Source organism: Halichoerus grypus, chromosome 14 (genome assembly GCF_964656455.1).
Source record: "Halichoerus grypus chromosome 14, mHalGry1.hap1.1, whole genome shotgun sequence".
Taxonomy (NCBI): domain Eukaryota; kingdom Metazoa; phylum Chordata; class Mammalia; order Carnivora; family Phocidae; genus Halichoerus; species Halichoerus grypus.
Genome location: NC_135725.1, coordinates 61,201,389 through 61,216,011, shown reverse-complemented (window position 1 = coordinate 61,216,011; position 14,623 = coordinate 61,201,389). Strand labels below are relative to the sequence as shown.

At 48.8% G+C, this 14,623-nt stretch overlaps 1 protein-coding gene across 6 annotated transcripts in view; it reads right to left on the bottom strand.

The window, feature by feature from the left end:
• LOC118541076 (stimulated by retinoic acid gene 6 protein-like) overlaps positions 1-14,623 on the bottom strand; it is a 58,844-nt gene that overhangs the window by 25,027 nt on the left and 19,194 nt on the right. For 2 of the 6 annotated variants that reach the window (XM_036100530.2, XM_036100529.2), the window contains 4 exons: positions 12,046-12,121; positions 10,187-10,252; positions 7,369-7,499; positions 1,486-1,606 (listed from right to left, as the gene is read on the bottom strand). In XM_036100530.2, the coding sequence (XP_035956423.1) occupies positions 1,486-1,606; positions 7,369-7,499; positions 10,187-10,252; positions 12,046-12,107 (380 nt within the window). In that variant the 5' untranslated portion in view covers positions 12,108-12,121. Of the gene's footprint in view, positions 1-1,485; positions 1,607-7,368; positions 7,500-10,186; positions 10,288-12,045; positions 12,122-14,623 lie in introns of all 6 variants that reach the window. The other 4 variants (XM_036100527.2, XM_036100528.2, XM_078061490.1 and 1 more) reach the window with 2 other exon arrangements.

The window sequence follows — 14,623 nt, the reverse complement described above, 5'->3', positions numbered from 1 at the left end:
TCAGCCTGGAGCTACCTCCCCTTTCCTTCCTCCTCGGGAGGGCTGGTGCCCAGGCCTCCATGTACCTCCCTCCCAGATCAGGCACCCTGCTTATGCTAAAGTACGTGCACCAAATTCATCTCACATGCCCTCGGATAGGACACAAACCCGGGATCCACACAGCAGAGCACAAGTCCATGAGGGAGCTCCTTCTCCCTGCCAGGGGAACAAGCTGAAGCCCGCAGAGGGAAAGGAATCTGTCCAGAGTCACACCTGGAGCCAGGACTGAGGCCCAGGTCTCCCAACTCTGGTGTCCACGCTCCTTCTGCCCATCCTGGCGTCGTCTGGAAACGGTGCCCTGAGGAACGAGCCTCAAGGCTTTAGCCCCCGACACGGTCCTGGTCACCTTCCAGGCCGATTCATCTCCCAGGGAGTGCAGGCCGCTGAGTGAGTCCCCCCACCATCTCCTCCCCGGGGCGAAGGTTTGTCAGAGGCCAACAAGATGGTACTATTACTCCACGTCTAACCCCAGATACACTCTCTTTTCATTTTATAAAGCGAGCCGTCTACAGACTTAGGATTGTAGTCACTGGTGCGTCAGCTGCTTGTGAGCCCCCGCAGTGGCCTGCACGCGGGCCTCAGGACCCCTGCGTCCCAGAAAGTGCTGCAGGGGGGAAGCCGGCTCAGTGAGGGGGACAGAGGCGCGAAAGCAGAATGCTCGTGGGATTATTCAGGCAGCAAGGACTCCTGGGGCTGGTCCCGTGCCAGTGCTGAGGGCACAGAAATCAACAGGAGGGTTAGGAAGTTCTCCATCTGTGGGGTTGGCAATCCATGAAGGATGAGCGTGTGTCTACCACCGGATCGAGTCAGGGAAGATAATCCACAGGGGGAAGAGCAAAATATAGACAAAGAGGCCAGAAAGCATGACCCACAGGGGCTGTCTTGTTCTCTAGCATGTTCCCTGGCTCAGAGCGAGGAGATAATAGCATGTCTGCCGAGTAAGTGGGTGGATGAAGGAACGCAGGAGTCTAGTGTGACTGGAGGGTGTGTGCTGGAGACTGGGGGGGATAGAGAGACAGGGGAGGCTGCACCGCAGTGGCCCTGAACGTCAAGCTGAGGTGCATGGACTTTCCCCTGGGCTCCTGGGGGAGACATGCCAGCACAGAACAGAAGCATCCAAATGGGACTCCTGCATCCCCCAACTAGGACCCTGGGCAGTTTACAGAAATGAAGTTTGCTACATCGCTGACTTCGGGGAATATTCTAATCACAAGTGGCTGTGAAGCAGAAAGCACGCTGGCCTGACCTTCTGCAGCCTAAAGTGCAGTCCCACAGAGAGGCCACAGTGGGACCTGGGACCAGTCACCCCACCTGCCCATCGTGAGCCTCAGGTCTGGGCAAAGAAGCCCTCCATGGGGAGCTCGCAGGTCACCCCCAGCCCTTTGTCCAGAGGTCAGCCACGGCCGAAGGAGTCACAGGAAGGCAGGCAGGCAGCGTCCGTCTTACCAGATCAGAGAGTAGCTGAAGCCGAAGATGGAGCTGAGCAGCTGGAACTCCGACGAGAGGCAGGCAAAGAAGGGGAAGTGGGACAGGCCGACTTCCATGCCTCCGATCAGCAGCACAAAGGCTGGGAGAGACAGGGCCAGAGATGCCATGAATCCTCTTCCACGGGCTCCGGGCACCCCAAGGAAGCTATGGGGCTTTACACCGACTTCCAGTCGCAGGCCTCAGGACCCAAAGAGATGAGAGGACAAGCCCCAGCTCAGCAAGGAGGAATGCGGGAATGCCTTTCACTCTTGCAACGGACCCTTCCTGGGACCTCTTCCATGCCAGGCACTGGCTAAGTATTGGGATGAGGAAGACCTGGTCCCTGCCTTTGGGCAGCTCACACTATGAGGTGCAGGCAGGCCACATACCTGAACAAACAGCAACCACCAAGAGCACAGCACTGCGAGTGCACCACGGCAACACAAAGCGTGGTGATGTGTGTGCGTAAAACCTCTCGTAACCATCCTGTCCTTTCTACACAAGGCAATGATAATAGTCATTCTGCCACTGACTAGCTCTTAGAGAATCTAACAGGATCCAGGAAAATCTAATCGTGCAACACGACCTTCACAAAGTATCTGCTTTGAGCTGGCTCCAGAGCCAGACACTAAGGCTACAGGAGGAATGAACAAGCTTCTTGCTTTGAGATGCTTGCAGTCCAATAGAGAAGACAGGGAGGAAGGTGAGTGGTGTGTTAACAGAGGCACAGTCGATCTGCTGTGGGGACAAGAAGTGGAAGCCCCAGACTTCACCTAGGGTCTGGATCAGGGAAGGCTTCCTGGAAGTGGTGACATTTAACAAGGCCAGGAAATACAAGCAGGGGTTTGTAAGACAGAGAGGAGAAGGGAAGGAAGGGCATTCCTCACTCAGATGGCAGGTGGTCGGCTGGGGCTGGTCAGTATTTACATGCATGTGAATAGTGGGCTGCTGGCAGGACAGGACCCTATATACAAGGAAGAATTTCTGTGAGGACAGAAGCCACAAGAGCATAATTTTGCAATCTACCTGTCACAGAAGCGGACAGAGTAACTAAGATGGCAAAACCAAACCCGCAGACAACATCTACCAGAAATCTAGGTCTCGAGACCATTTGGTTTCGACATCTGAGTAAGAGGAAGCAGAGGAAGGCAGTGGGATGTCTGAAGGCCTGAGAACAGAACCTCAACCTGCCAGCAGACACAAGACACTGAAGCTGAAATCCCAGCTGAAAGTGGGCAAGGTGCTGAAGGCCGCGATTCACGGCTGAGGAAAAGCCGGCGGCCGTGACCTTGCTCTGCTGACTACCTCAGGCCCCTCCCACGACACAGCCCCCCATGGAGGCGGCCTGCAGACCCGTCAGACTCCAAAGTGAGAGGGAGAGGAATGTCAGGAGCTGGGAAACAGTGGGTCCAGATGCCAGTGGGGGGAAGAGGCTGACTGGGAAAGGCTGAGGGTGTTAGGGGGATACACCTCTATAATCACTTTGTGAAAACAGAAGAGAGGAATCTTGAGCCACGAAGCAGGAAATGATGTTCTGACCCTGCCAGGTGCCCTACAGCATTAGTCTTCAGGGACCTGCAAATCCAGGCAGCAATTAGATACTATGTCACATGTGCCGAGATGGCTGCCATTGTTTTAAAAATAGAAAATACTGTTGGGGAGGATGTGGAGAGATTGGAGCCCTCATGTGCTGCAGATCAATGGAAAAGAGCAGAGTCCAGAAACAGATGCATACGTATGCAGCCAATTGTTGCTGACAAAGGTCCAAAGGCAATTTTGTGGGCAAAGGACAGGTTTTTGAAATACATAGTATTGGAAAAAATGGATAACCAAAGGCAAAAAAAAAAAAAAAGGAACTTCAATCCGTACCTCACACTACTACTCAAAATGTATCATAGACCTAAATGTAAAATATCATGACTATAAAGCTTCCAGAAAAAACACAGGAGAAAATCTAAATGACCTTAGATTAGGTAAAGATTCCTTTTCTGACACCATAAGCATGATCCATAAAAGAAAATGAATAGGGGCGCCTGGGTGGCTCAGTCGTTAAGCGTCTGCCTTCGGCTCGGGTCATGATCCCAGGGTCCTGGGATCGAGCCCCGCATCGGGCTCCCTGCTCCGCGGGAAGCCTGCTTCTCCCTCTCCCACTCCCCCTGCTTGTGTTCCCTCTCTCGCTGTGTCTCTCTCTGTCAAATAAATAAATAAAATCTTTAAAAAAAAAAAAGAAAATGAATAAATTAGATTTCATCAAAATTTTAAGACAGCTTTTCAGAAGAAATTGTTGGTAGAATGAAAACAAAAGCCACAGACTAGGAGCAAATGTAATTCAGACATCTGATAAAGGACTTATATACAGAACTAGATATAGAACTATCAAAACTCAATATGAAGAAAACAAAAACCCTAACTTTTATAAATAAGGAAAGCGATTTGGACCCTTCACTAAAGAAGCTATAGGGATAGCCAATGAGCACATGAAAATATGCTCAACATCATCAGTCATTATGAAAATGCAAATTAAAACCACATTAAGACAGCATTACACGCTTCTTAGAATGGCTAAAATTAAAAAGACTTTGTTTATTCATTTGTTTTTTATTTTTATTTTTTTAAAGATTTTATTTGTTTATTTGACAGAGAGAGACACAGTGAGAGAGGGAACACAAGCAGGGGGAGCGGGAGAGGGAGAAGCAGGCCTCCTGCGGAGCAGGGAGCCTGATGCGGGGCTCCATCCCAGGACCCTGGGATCATGACCTGAGCCGAAGGCAGATGCCCAATGACTGAGCCACCCAGGCGCACCTATTCATTTATTTTTTAGATTCTACATATGAGTAAAATCATATGGTATTTGTCTTTCTCAGTCTGACTTGCTTCACTTAGCATTATGCCCCCTAGATCCATCCATGTTGTTGCAAATGGCAAGATCTCATCCTTTTTATGGCTGAGTAATATTCCTGTGTGTGTGTGTGTGTGTGTGTGTGTGTGTGTGTGTACCACATCTTCTTTATCCATTTATCGATGGGCACTTAGGTTGCTTCCATATCTTGGCTATTGTAAATAATGCTGCAATAAACACTGGGTGCTTATATCTTTTCAACTTAGTGCTGTCATTTTCTTTGGGTAAATACCCAGTAGTGGAATTACTGGATCATATAGTAATTCTATTTTTAATTTTCTAGGACTCTCCATACTGTTTTCCACAGTAGCCGTACCAATTTACATTCCCACCAACAGTGCATGAAGGTTCTTTTTTCTCTACATCCTCACCAACACTTGTTATTTCATAAACAAACAAACAAAAGCAGAATCAGATCTATATTTACGGAGAACAAACTGATGATTGCCAGAGAGGGGGTGCAAAATGGGTGAAGGGGACTTAGAGGTTGCCGGTTATGAAATGAATGTCACAAGAATAAAGTCAGATGAGGGAATACAGTCAATGATATTATAATAGCGTTGTATGGTGACAGATGGTAGCTACATTTGCGGTGAGCAGAGCATAACATACAGAGATGGTGAATCATTATGTTGTACACCTGAAACTAATGCAATTAAAATATATTTTTTTAAGATTTTATTTATTTGTCAGAGAGAGAGAGAGAGAGAGACAGAGGCAGGCAGAGGGAGAAGCAGGCTCCTTGCTGAGCAAGGAGCCCGATGTGGGACTCGATCCCAGGATCCTGGGATCATGACCTGAGCCGAAGGCAGATGCTTAACCAACTGAGCCATTCAGGTGTCCCTGAAACTAATGCAATTAAATTAAAATTTTTTTTGAGAGAGACAGTGCATGCATGAGTGGGGGTGGGAGAGAGGGGCAGAGGAGGGAGAGAGAGAATCTTTTTTTTTTTAAATTTATTTATTTATTTGAGAGAGAGAGTGCGGTGGTATGGTGGGGAGGGGCAGAGAGAGAATCTTTTTTTTTTTTTTAAGATTTAATTTTTTATATTTGTCAAAGAGAAAGAGAGACAGAGATAGCGAGGGAGAGCACAAATGGGGAGTGGCAGGCAGAGAGAGAAGCAGGTTCCCTGCTGAGCAGGGAGCCCAATGCGACTCTCGATCCCAGTACCCTGGGATCATGACCTGAGCTAAAATCAAGAATCAGGTGCTTAGCTGACTGAGCCACCTAGGTGCCCCAAAAATTATTTTAAAAAGAGATTGACCCCAGGAAACAAACTGAGGGTTACAGAAGGGAGTGGGGTGGGGGGATGGGGTAACCCGGTGATGGGTATTAAGGAGGTTGTGTTGTGATGAGCACTGGGTGTTATACACAGCTAATGAATCATTGAACACTACATCAAAAACTAATGATGTACTATACGTTGGCTAATTGAACATAATAAATAAAAAAATAAAATAAAATAAAAACTAAGAAAGGGGAAAAAATAAATAAAAAGAAACTGACAAGAACAGTATAAATAAAAAATAAAAAGACTGACCATGTGCTGCCAAGGATATAGAGAAACTGGAAGTCTCACATACTGATGGTGGTAATCTAAAACGGAACAATCACTTTGGAAAACAGTTTGACAATTTCTTTAAAAAGTATGATCTACTACATGAAGTGTATGATCCAGCCATTCCACTCACAGGTATTTACCTAGGAAAAATGGAAGCAGAGGTACACAAAAAGATTTGTACACAAATGTTCATAGCAGCTTGATTTGCAATAGCTAAAGATGCAAATAAATCAAATGTCCATCAAGAGGTGAATGGGCGGGCACCTGGGTGGTATGGCTGGTTACAAGGCTGACTTTTGGTTTTGGTTCAGGTCATGGTCTCAGGGTCATGGAATTGAGCCCCAAGTTGGGTTCCACACTTAGTGCAGAGCCAGCTTGAGACTCTCCCTCCCTCTCCTTCTCCCATCCCCATCCCTGCCACCGCCCCAGGGGCATGCTCACTTTCTCTCATGAATAAATAAACCTTGTAAAAAAAAAAAAAAAAAAGGTGAATGGGCACACAAACTGTTTTCTCCATATAATGGAACACCACCTGGCAATAAGAAAGAATGAATTTCTGGCACATGTTACATGTGTATGAATCTCAAAATAACTATGCTGTATGAAAGAAGCTACACCAAAAATAAAAAGTACATTCTGTATAATTCCATTTATATAAAATTCTGGAAAAAGATCAGTGATGAGGGCAGTGATGGAATAAGGTGGGAAGGAGAGATTACAAAAGGCGACAAGGAAACTTATGGAGTTCATTGTCTTGATTGTGGTCATGATTTCATGGATGTTAACGTTTGTCAAAACTTATCAGACTACACCTCAAAGAGATGTGTGGTGGTTTATCATGTCAGTTTTAATTTGCATTTCCCTAAAGACTAATGAGATGCCGGTACGCATTTGCTCTTACAGGCCGGGAGGCCCTGAGAGAGAACTGGGCTGGACAGAGAGGTTTGGAGTCATTGTATTGGAATGGCTGACTATGTAAATTAAAGTTGATCCTTCAGGGAGAACGTGAGGCATGGGGAACGAAGAGGCCTCAGACCAATGGCCAAAGAAGTAAGCATTGCTCTGTGAGGAGGAATCCCAGGGCTTGCTGATATCAAGAAGGCAGAGATGGCTAGGACTCAGGACTGAAATTTTTGGGGTAGGTGATGGTGAACCTACTTTTTGAGCCTTTGTTCTATGTCTATAGGAGCTCTGAATCTCCCTGAGAGAAAGCCCCACAAACAAGCTTTGACCTGGCAGGGGAGGCATTTTTCTTGGGCAAGTTACAGGCGGGGAAGAACGCGGACTACTCATAACGTTTATTTTTTTTTTATCCCCTGATCCCAGGGAACCCCTGCCACGCGATCTCTGAGAGCAAGACTTGCCATCGCAAAATTCCCAGTGGGTATGAGGCAGTCCTTACCTTGGGCCCACTGCGGGATCTGCAAGGGCTGGTAGCCTTCCGAGAACAAGAACATGACCTTATTGGCTGTGGCCCCAAAGGCGATTCCATAGGACCATCGGTTACTAAAGGTGCCCACCAAGTCCAGAGGTCTGTGAACGAGAGAAACAGCTCATGAGGCCAGACCGTGGCTCATTCCCACAGTTCACCTCCAAAGTATCAATCCTACCCTGAGGAGGGATTATGGGGTGGTGAATTATTCACTTCAACTGACATTTTCTGAGGCCCTCCGGGCTAATTCTGGGGGTAAGCATGGATTCAGGGTACTGAAGTGAGGAAGACCAAAATCTTTGCCCTTGAGGAGCTCCAAGGCTCGGGGGAGGGGAGTGAAGGGAGGGACACAAGCAAGGACACTAATAACCATGACAACAAACAAAATAGGATGAGTTTCATCTATGAGAGACACAGGCAGTATGACTCAGGAGACCGTAACAAGGAGTATGTACTCGACAGGCTTGGGGGAGCCTGCCCTGTGCCCAGCGACTAGGAGAGCCCCAACATCCCTGGGAGGGTCTGGGTAGCACTGGCCATGCTGGTTCCTCGCCAGCATACCTTCCCGGCCACAGCTGATTGGACCAGGGGGTGACCACCTGACTCTGGATGGGCCAATCAGATGCCTGGTCTTGGATTTTGGCTTTCTGACCCTGAGGACACGAGCCAGTCAGCTGTTAAAATTCTATTAAAATTCTATTCTGGAAAGTCATGCCAAGTTGGGATCAGAGTTGGTGCTAGAGGTAAGTAGAGGTTTTAGGGAAGCAAAGATCCTAAATCAGATGATAATGTCAGACAGCAGAGAGGACAGTAGTAAAATGGTGCTGAGGGGCTCCTGTGACGCAGGGAGGCTGGAATAGAATTAGTCACCCAACAATGCCCATCTCAAGAGACCCAGTGGCCATGAGGCCGGCCTTGCCAGTTCCTGGGAAATCTCTGTAACTTTATAAAAATCCTTTCTTTTCCTTTTACAAAAACAAGCTTTACAGGATATCTGTTTCTTCTAACCAAAATGGCTCTGTCTAGATCAAAGTAAAAAACCGCATCTGGAAAAAAAAGAGACTTTCTTGTTGAAGTGGCATCTGAAGCGACCTTTGATGAAAACTCTGGGGGGCAACGGGAGCAATGCATGGAGGCAGGGACCTGGGGCCAGGATCTGGATCTCACCTCCTGCCCCCTTAGTCTTTCTCAGATTCCCCTTCAAGTCTCAGCTCAAGGAGCACCTCTTCCGGGAAGCCCCCACCACCATCACCCCGACCACTCCCAGCAGGCCCACCCAGTTGCTGCCTTGTCTGGGTCCCTGAGGGGATGCCCCTAAGGGCATGTCCGTGTTGCAGCACACCTCTCTGCATTATTGTTTGTCTAGGAAATGATACGCTCCAAGGAGTGAGTACCTAGCACAGGATCTTGAAAAGAGTAGGTACTCACTGCACGTTCACCAACACATATTTTGTGGACGTGAACCGAATTCAGTCAGTCCCACCTGTGGTACCTCAGAGATATGTGAGACTGTTTCCATATCTTTCAGACAGATGGCAGCCCCCACTCTGCTCATGTCAGAGACACCATGGGCGGCAAATGAAGAACTGCTTGACAAACTGTGGTGTGCCACGCACATGTGAGGGGCTTCTGATGCGTGAAGACGGTGGGCCAGAGCTCCTCAGAAAAGTGGGGGTTTTGATGGGAAAGTGGCCAAGGAGTAAGCAAGGTGTGCCGTTACCAATCGAATTCAAAGCAGTTCCACATGACCCATACAGTGCTCCTACTTCTTAAGAAGTCCCACACCAGGCCCCGCATGTCAGATGCCCAGGGCAGAGTCTACCTCTGCGTCCCAACCAGGGTGGCTCAGGCCTGGCAGTTTGGGAAGGGCTGACCCCTCCAGTGGGGGCTAGCCAGAATGAGTCTGCTCCTCCGAGCTGGTACCGGGGCTCCCTTTGTCACCCTGAATCCCTAGGTCACCGCTAGCCTTGGTCTCAACACCCTGGCTTCCTCTCCCTTCTCCAGAATCCAAGGTGGAGACCCTAGCATGTTTACATGCTTGAGCCTGCTTAGGCTATGATGTCGGGGGGAATCAGAGCAAATATCAACCAGACCTCGGTGAAAGCTCTTGTCACTTGTTAGCTGTGTGGACTTGGGCAAGTCACTTAACCTCTCTGAGCCTGAGTTTACTCATCCATTACATGAGGATAAGAACCTCCAGCCTGCTAGGTCGGCAAGAGGGTTCGTCCAAGTAATGTTGGCAAAGCAAAAGGTTCAGTGCCTGGGTCACGGTCACTGTGCAGTAACTGTTACCTGCTTCCTTATCATTATTATTATGAATTATTAAAGGGTGATGCGGCAGAGATACGAACGATTAGAGCTTAAGGAAAAATGTGATAAGGGGTGCAGAGACTCAGGATGGCAGAGCCAGCAAGGGCTCTCCTGGTGCGTGACTCCTGGCGCCTCCCAGCATGGATGCTTGCTGCTGCCTGTGGGCGACTGAGAGCTCTCTTCCTCCTGCTTCCCGAGGCTGCCATAGTGCTGGGTGTGGGAAGGCCTCTCCCATAGTGAGCAGAGTCTCCTTGAGACGTTTTCATCACACCTGGGCAGCCCTGGGTGCTGAGGCCGCCCTGGCTTGGAGGCCAATTCTGAACTCGGGAGCCGGGCTGGGGTGGGGCAGGGAGGGGAAGGGGGGTGGTGAGGAGGCAAGGCTGGAGAGCTAACGGGGAGTTGTCCTGGCCTGACAACAGGTATTGACCCCAAACACAGGCTTCCCCAAGCTGTAGCGATCAGCCCTAGCTCCACTCACATGATGATTTCAAAGCGGTTCCCCAGGAGGTGAGAAGTGTCATCTCTCTGTTTACGGTGCTCTCGCCTTTGGAGAAAGGACAAGACCAAAATGATGAAGAGCTACGGGAAGAGAAGATGAGAGTGTCAGTGGGAACATTCATCTTCAGTGTGGCCCTGGAGCCTTCCCTGGAAGAGAAGGTGAGGGTGAGCAGAGGGCGCAGAGTGTCTGTGACCCCCCCGAGTCTGGGAGCTGGCTGCACGCACCCTTGAGCTTCCAGAAAGCTCAGTTTTGTACTGAGCTTTCCTCTGTGTTGCCCTGAACAGGTTCAAATCTCGTCTCCCCTACAGACTGACTGGAAGAGAGACCTAACTTCCCTGAATCTCTGTTTCCTCACCTGTAAAAAGAGGATAATACCTGTCAGGTTGCAAATCCTTCTTTGCTCGCTCCCCACCCCCAACCCCCACTCCCGCCACTGTGGATTCAATCATATTCTCAATCCTTGATGCCCTTTGTCTCTCCCCTCTTACTAGAAACCTTTTGACAACTGTCTACTCTCGCAGTCTTCATTTCCTCACCTCTCACTTGCTCTTCAACTCCCTAACCTGGCTTCACCCCCATCCATGGAAAGAGCTCTGGCCAAAATCACAAATTACCAAATTACCAAATCCAGTGGAAACTTGAGGCCCAAATCTGGCTTGATCTCTCAGCTGCATTCCACAGTGTTGACCACTTCCTCCTCTTAGAAACACCCTCTTCCCTAGGCTTCCATCAACTGTGCTTTTCTGGGTGTTCTCCATTACCTCTCAGCCTCCTCTGCTGGATTATTCTTTCCTCAACCACTAAAGTCGGGAGCTCCACCTAGCTCAGTCCAAGGACCCCTCCTCTTATTACTGGATCCTCTCACCCACATCCATGCTGACAATGGCCACCAATGCCCAGAAGACTCACACACTTGACTCTTCAGCCCAGACCTTATCCATGAGCTCCGTAACTGTTCACTGAACTACAGAGTTGGCATTTCTTTTTGATGTGTTGAAAGCTTCTTAAATTCAGTATGTCTTAAATGGAATTCATGATTTGCCCCCCTGCCCTGTTCCTTCAACCACCCCAAACCCTGATCTCTTCTGATTCTCCTTAACTAGTGAATGGCAGATACCACCATTCTTCTGGCTGTGCAAGCTACGAAAACCACGTCATCCTCAACTCTTCCTCTCCCTAACTTCTCTATCCTACACATTACCCAGTCCTATCGCCTTACCTCCCAAACATCTTGAGCTGACCACCACCATCCAGGATGAGCTAAAATCTGCAACCATCTCCTCTCTGGCCCACCTCCAACCTGATCCCCTCAATGTGACCAGAAAGTTCATTTCAAAACAGAAATCTGATCACACCAGTTCACACTGGAAACACTCCAGTTACTTCCCACTGCACTTAGAATGCGGACACCACTCCTTCACACAGAGCCCCACAGGGCTCCACCTGACCCAGGCCCAGACACCTCCACCTCAGCTCCCCACTCCAGTCATACCAGCCCTCTCAGGTCCTCACACTCTCCATTCCCCTCCTCCACAGGGCCTTTGCATGTGTTCCCCCCCCCGCTTGAGAGGCTCTTTACCACATCTCCCAATAGACTTGGCTGTCATTGCTTCCTTAGAAGAGCCTTTTTTAACTCCCCTAAAAACCAGTGTCCTTGACTCACTGGCCCTTAAAAGCCTTCTTCTGCCTGCTTTTTTGGTGCATAATGCAAGAGAGAAAGTCGAGGAAATTCAACTGATGTCTCTGCTGACCTTTTCAGGCCTCTTCGGGAGTCTTGTATATGGGAGTGACCCAATTCCCCTCCCCTCCGCTCCATGCTTTCCCCTGCCTTTACTTACTGATGGGATGAGGGAGTAATGGAGGAAGAGCTCCAAGTCCACTGAGCTGACACAGGTGCCATTCAGCTGCCTGGTTCTGAAAAACAGCCAAAACCACATTCACACCATCAGTCACTGCTGTAATCACTGACCCATCAGCCTTGAGCATCACTGGCAGGAGCTTGGCTTGTACCCCACTAAGATCATCTGATCCTTTTTAACTTTGCTTCCTCAGGGCCAGCACTGCCTACCTGCAATGTGTCTTCCCTACGTGAATTCATCTTCATCCATATTTCTTTCTCCAGCCTGATGATCTATCCAACTGTCCTGCTAACCAGATCTAACTCCTTTCATTCTTTTTTTCAAATTAATTAACTTATTTTTTAAGTAATCTCTACACCCAGCATGGGACTTAAACTCACGACCCCGAGACGAAGAGTCGTACGCTCCACTGAGCCAGCCAGGTGCCCCTAGCTCCTTCCTTTCTTGATGACACAGTTGGGGACAGACTCAGGCTCTGTGAGGCCCAAAGCTTATCTAATTTGGACATCCTTTTCAAATAAAACTATGAAATCCTCTTACTTTTCGTATTTTCCAGAAAACATACAGCCATGTGAACACTTAACTAAGGTGCCCACCCCTCCCTGCCGAGCCTTGGAAGGGCCTCCCTGTGCAGGGAGGTTGGAGCTTCACTAACTTCACAGGAACGCCACGGGCATCTGGACCACCGGCGATGGACTGTGTCCTCTCCCCAGGCTGCAGGAGTGGGATGCTGGGGCCTCGGGTCTAAAACACAACACGGCAGTTCTATGACTTCTCTTGACAGGGACCCTCTCCTTTCTGGGCTCCCCCATATTTTGCTCTTACTGCTCAGACTCCACTCCATGCCCTCTGCGCCCTCATGGCCACTCGCAGATCTGCACGGACTCTGTCTCCCTCCACCTCGACTCCAGGCTTCCTTCCCCCCCAACTCCTGCCCTTCCCTCAGAGGTCTCAGGGGAGAGCACTCCTTGGGGAAACCCGTGAGCAGGGCACCTTCCCCTGCAGTTCTTTAAAACCCTGATATTCCCCAGGTATGTGTAGCCACGGGTCTGAAAGATCCTAGAAGTGGTGGGGAAGGTGAGGGAACCCAGAAATGTGATAGAACCGTAAAGATCACACTTCTGCTCTCAGGAAGCACACAGAGCATGTACATCAGTCTGCCCATCCCACACGAAACCCTCAAAGTGACAAAGATGTTATTTTTTGAAAAAAAAAAGAAAGAAAGAAAACAGAGATATTTGAAAGCAAGAAGGAGATCTATCAGGGACAGAAACTACTAGAAGACCCTGAATGATGGAGAGCAATTAGGATTACAGCAAAGAAGGGCGCCTGGGTGGTTCAGTCAGTTAAGCGTCTGCCTTCAGCTCAGGTCATGATCCCAGGGTCCTGGGATTGAGCCCCACGTCAGGCTCCCTGCTCTGCAGGGAGTCTGCTTCTCCCTCTCCCTCTGCCCCTCCCCCTGCTTGTGCGTGCACGCGCACTCTCTCTCTCTCTCTCTGTCAAATCAATAACAGCAAAGAGAAAAAGCATAAGCCAACAAGGCTACGCACTGTGGGGCCACACAAAGGGCTCTACACCCATAATGCAAGACGAGAAGCAGGACAGGGTTGCCAACAGCCCACCGAATGATGAACTGGGGTCTCACAGAGACCCAGCTATCCTCCCCTCTCTGCTGACAGCCAGGGGCAATGGGGGTTGTCCCCAGGATTAGCGTATATGGGTCACAGAGAGAAAGAGAGGCAGTGCTCTGGATCACAGGGACCAGGAGCTTCACCTCCCAGATGGCCAGCCCCGGAGGTACTCCACCTAGTGGTGCCTCCCCTCCCCCAACCCACTGCCCTGACAGCAGCCTTAGGACTAGCCATCTTCCAGAAAGCAGGCACCCCAGTGGCCACTCAGTCACAAAGATGAGCACACAATCAAGAGCCATCAAACATTTGAGGGAAGATTACACCACAAAAGGGAGCCAAAAACTTAAGAAGGGGCAACTTGCTCTTAAGGAGACAAAGTTAAGTCGGAACCTCTCTGAGCTCATTACTACAGGAAATCCTTTATAAGAAGCATAAATCTAGGAGGAAATAGAGGGGCGCAAAGAGGAACAGCAGGCAAAAAAAATTGGCAGAATTTACTGTTAAGCCCCAGCACAGGATTTTAAGAAAATATACATTTAAATAAATACATACATATATAAATATATATAAGACATTTATAAAGATATATCTATCTAGATCTATCTATAGATATATCTTTACATATAGATAACATTCTTAGAAACACAAGGTTGCAAAAAACCGTCTGGAAAAAAAAAGTGGAAGAAATTCTCAAGAAATAAGAAAGAGGATTCTAGGAAGAAGCAATACCTAACAGAGAAATGAGTAAAATATATTGTTAAATATCAGGGCACCTGGGTGGCTCAGTCGGTTAAGCATCCAACTCTTGATTTTGGCTCAGGTCATGATCTCAGGGCTGTGGAATCGAGCCCCATGTCCAGCTCTGAGCTCAGCACAGTCTGCTGGGGATTGTCTCCCTCTCCCTCTGCTGCCTAACCCCCCCCACC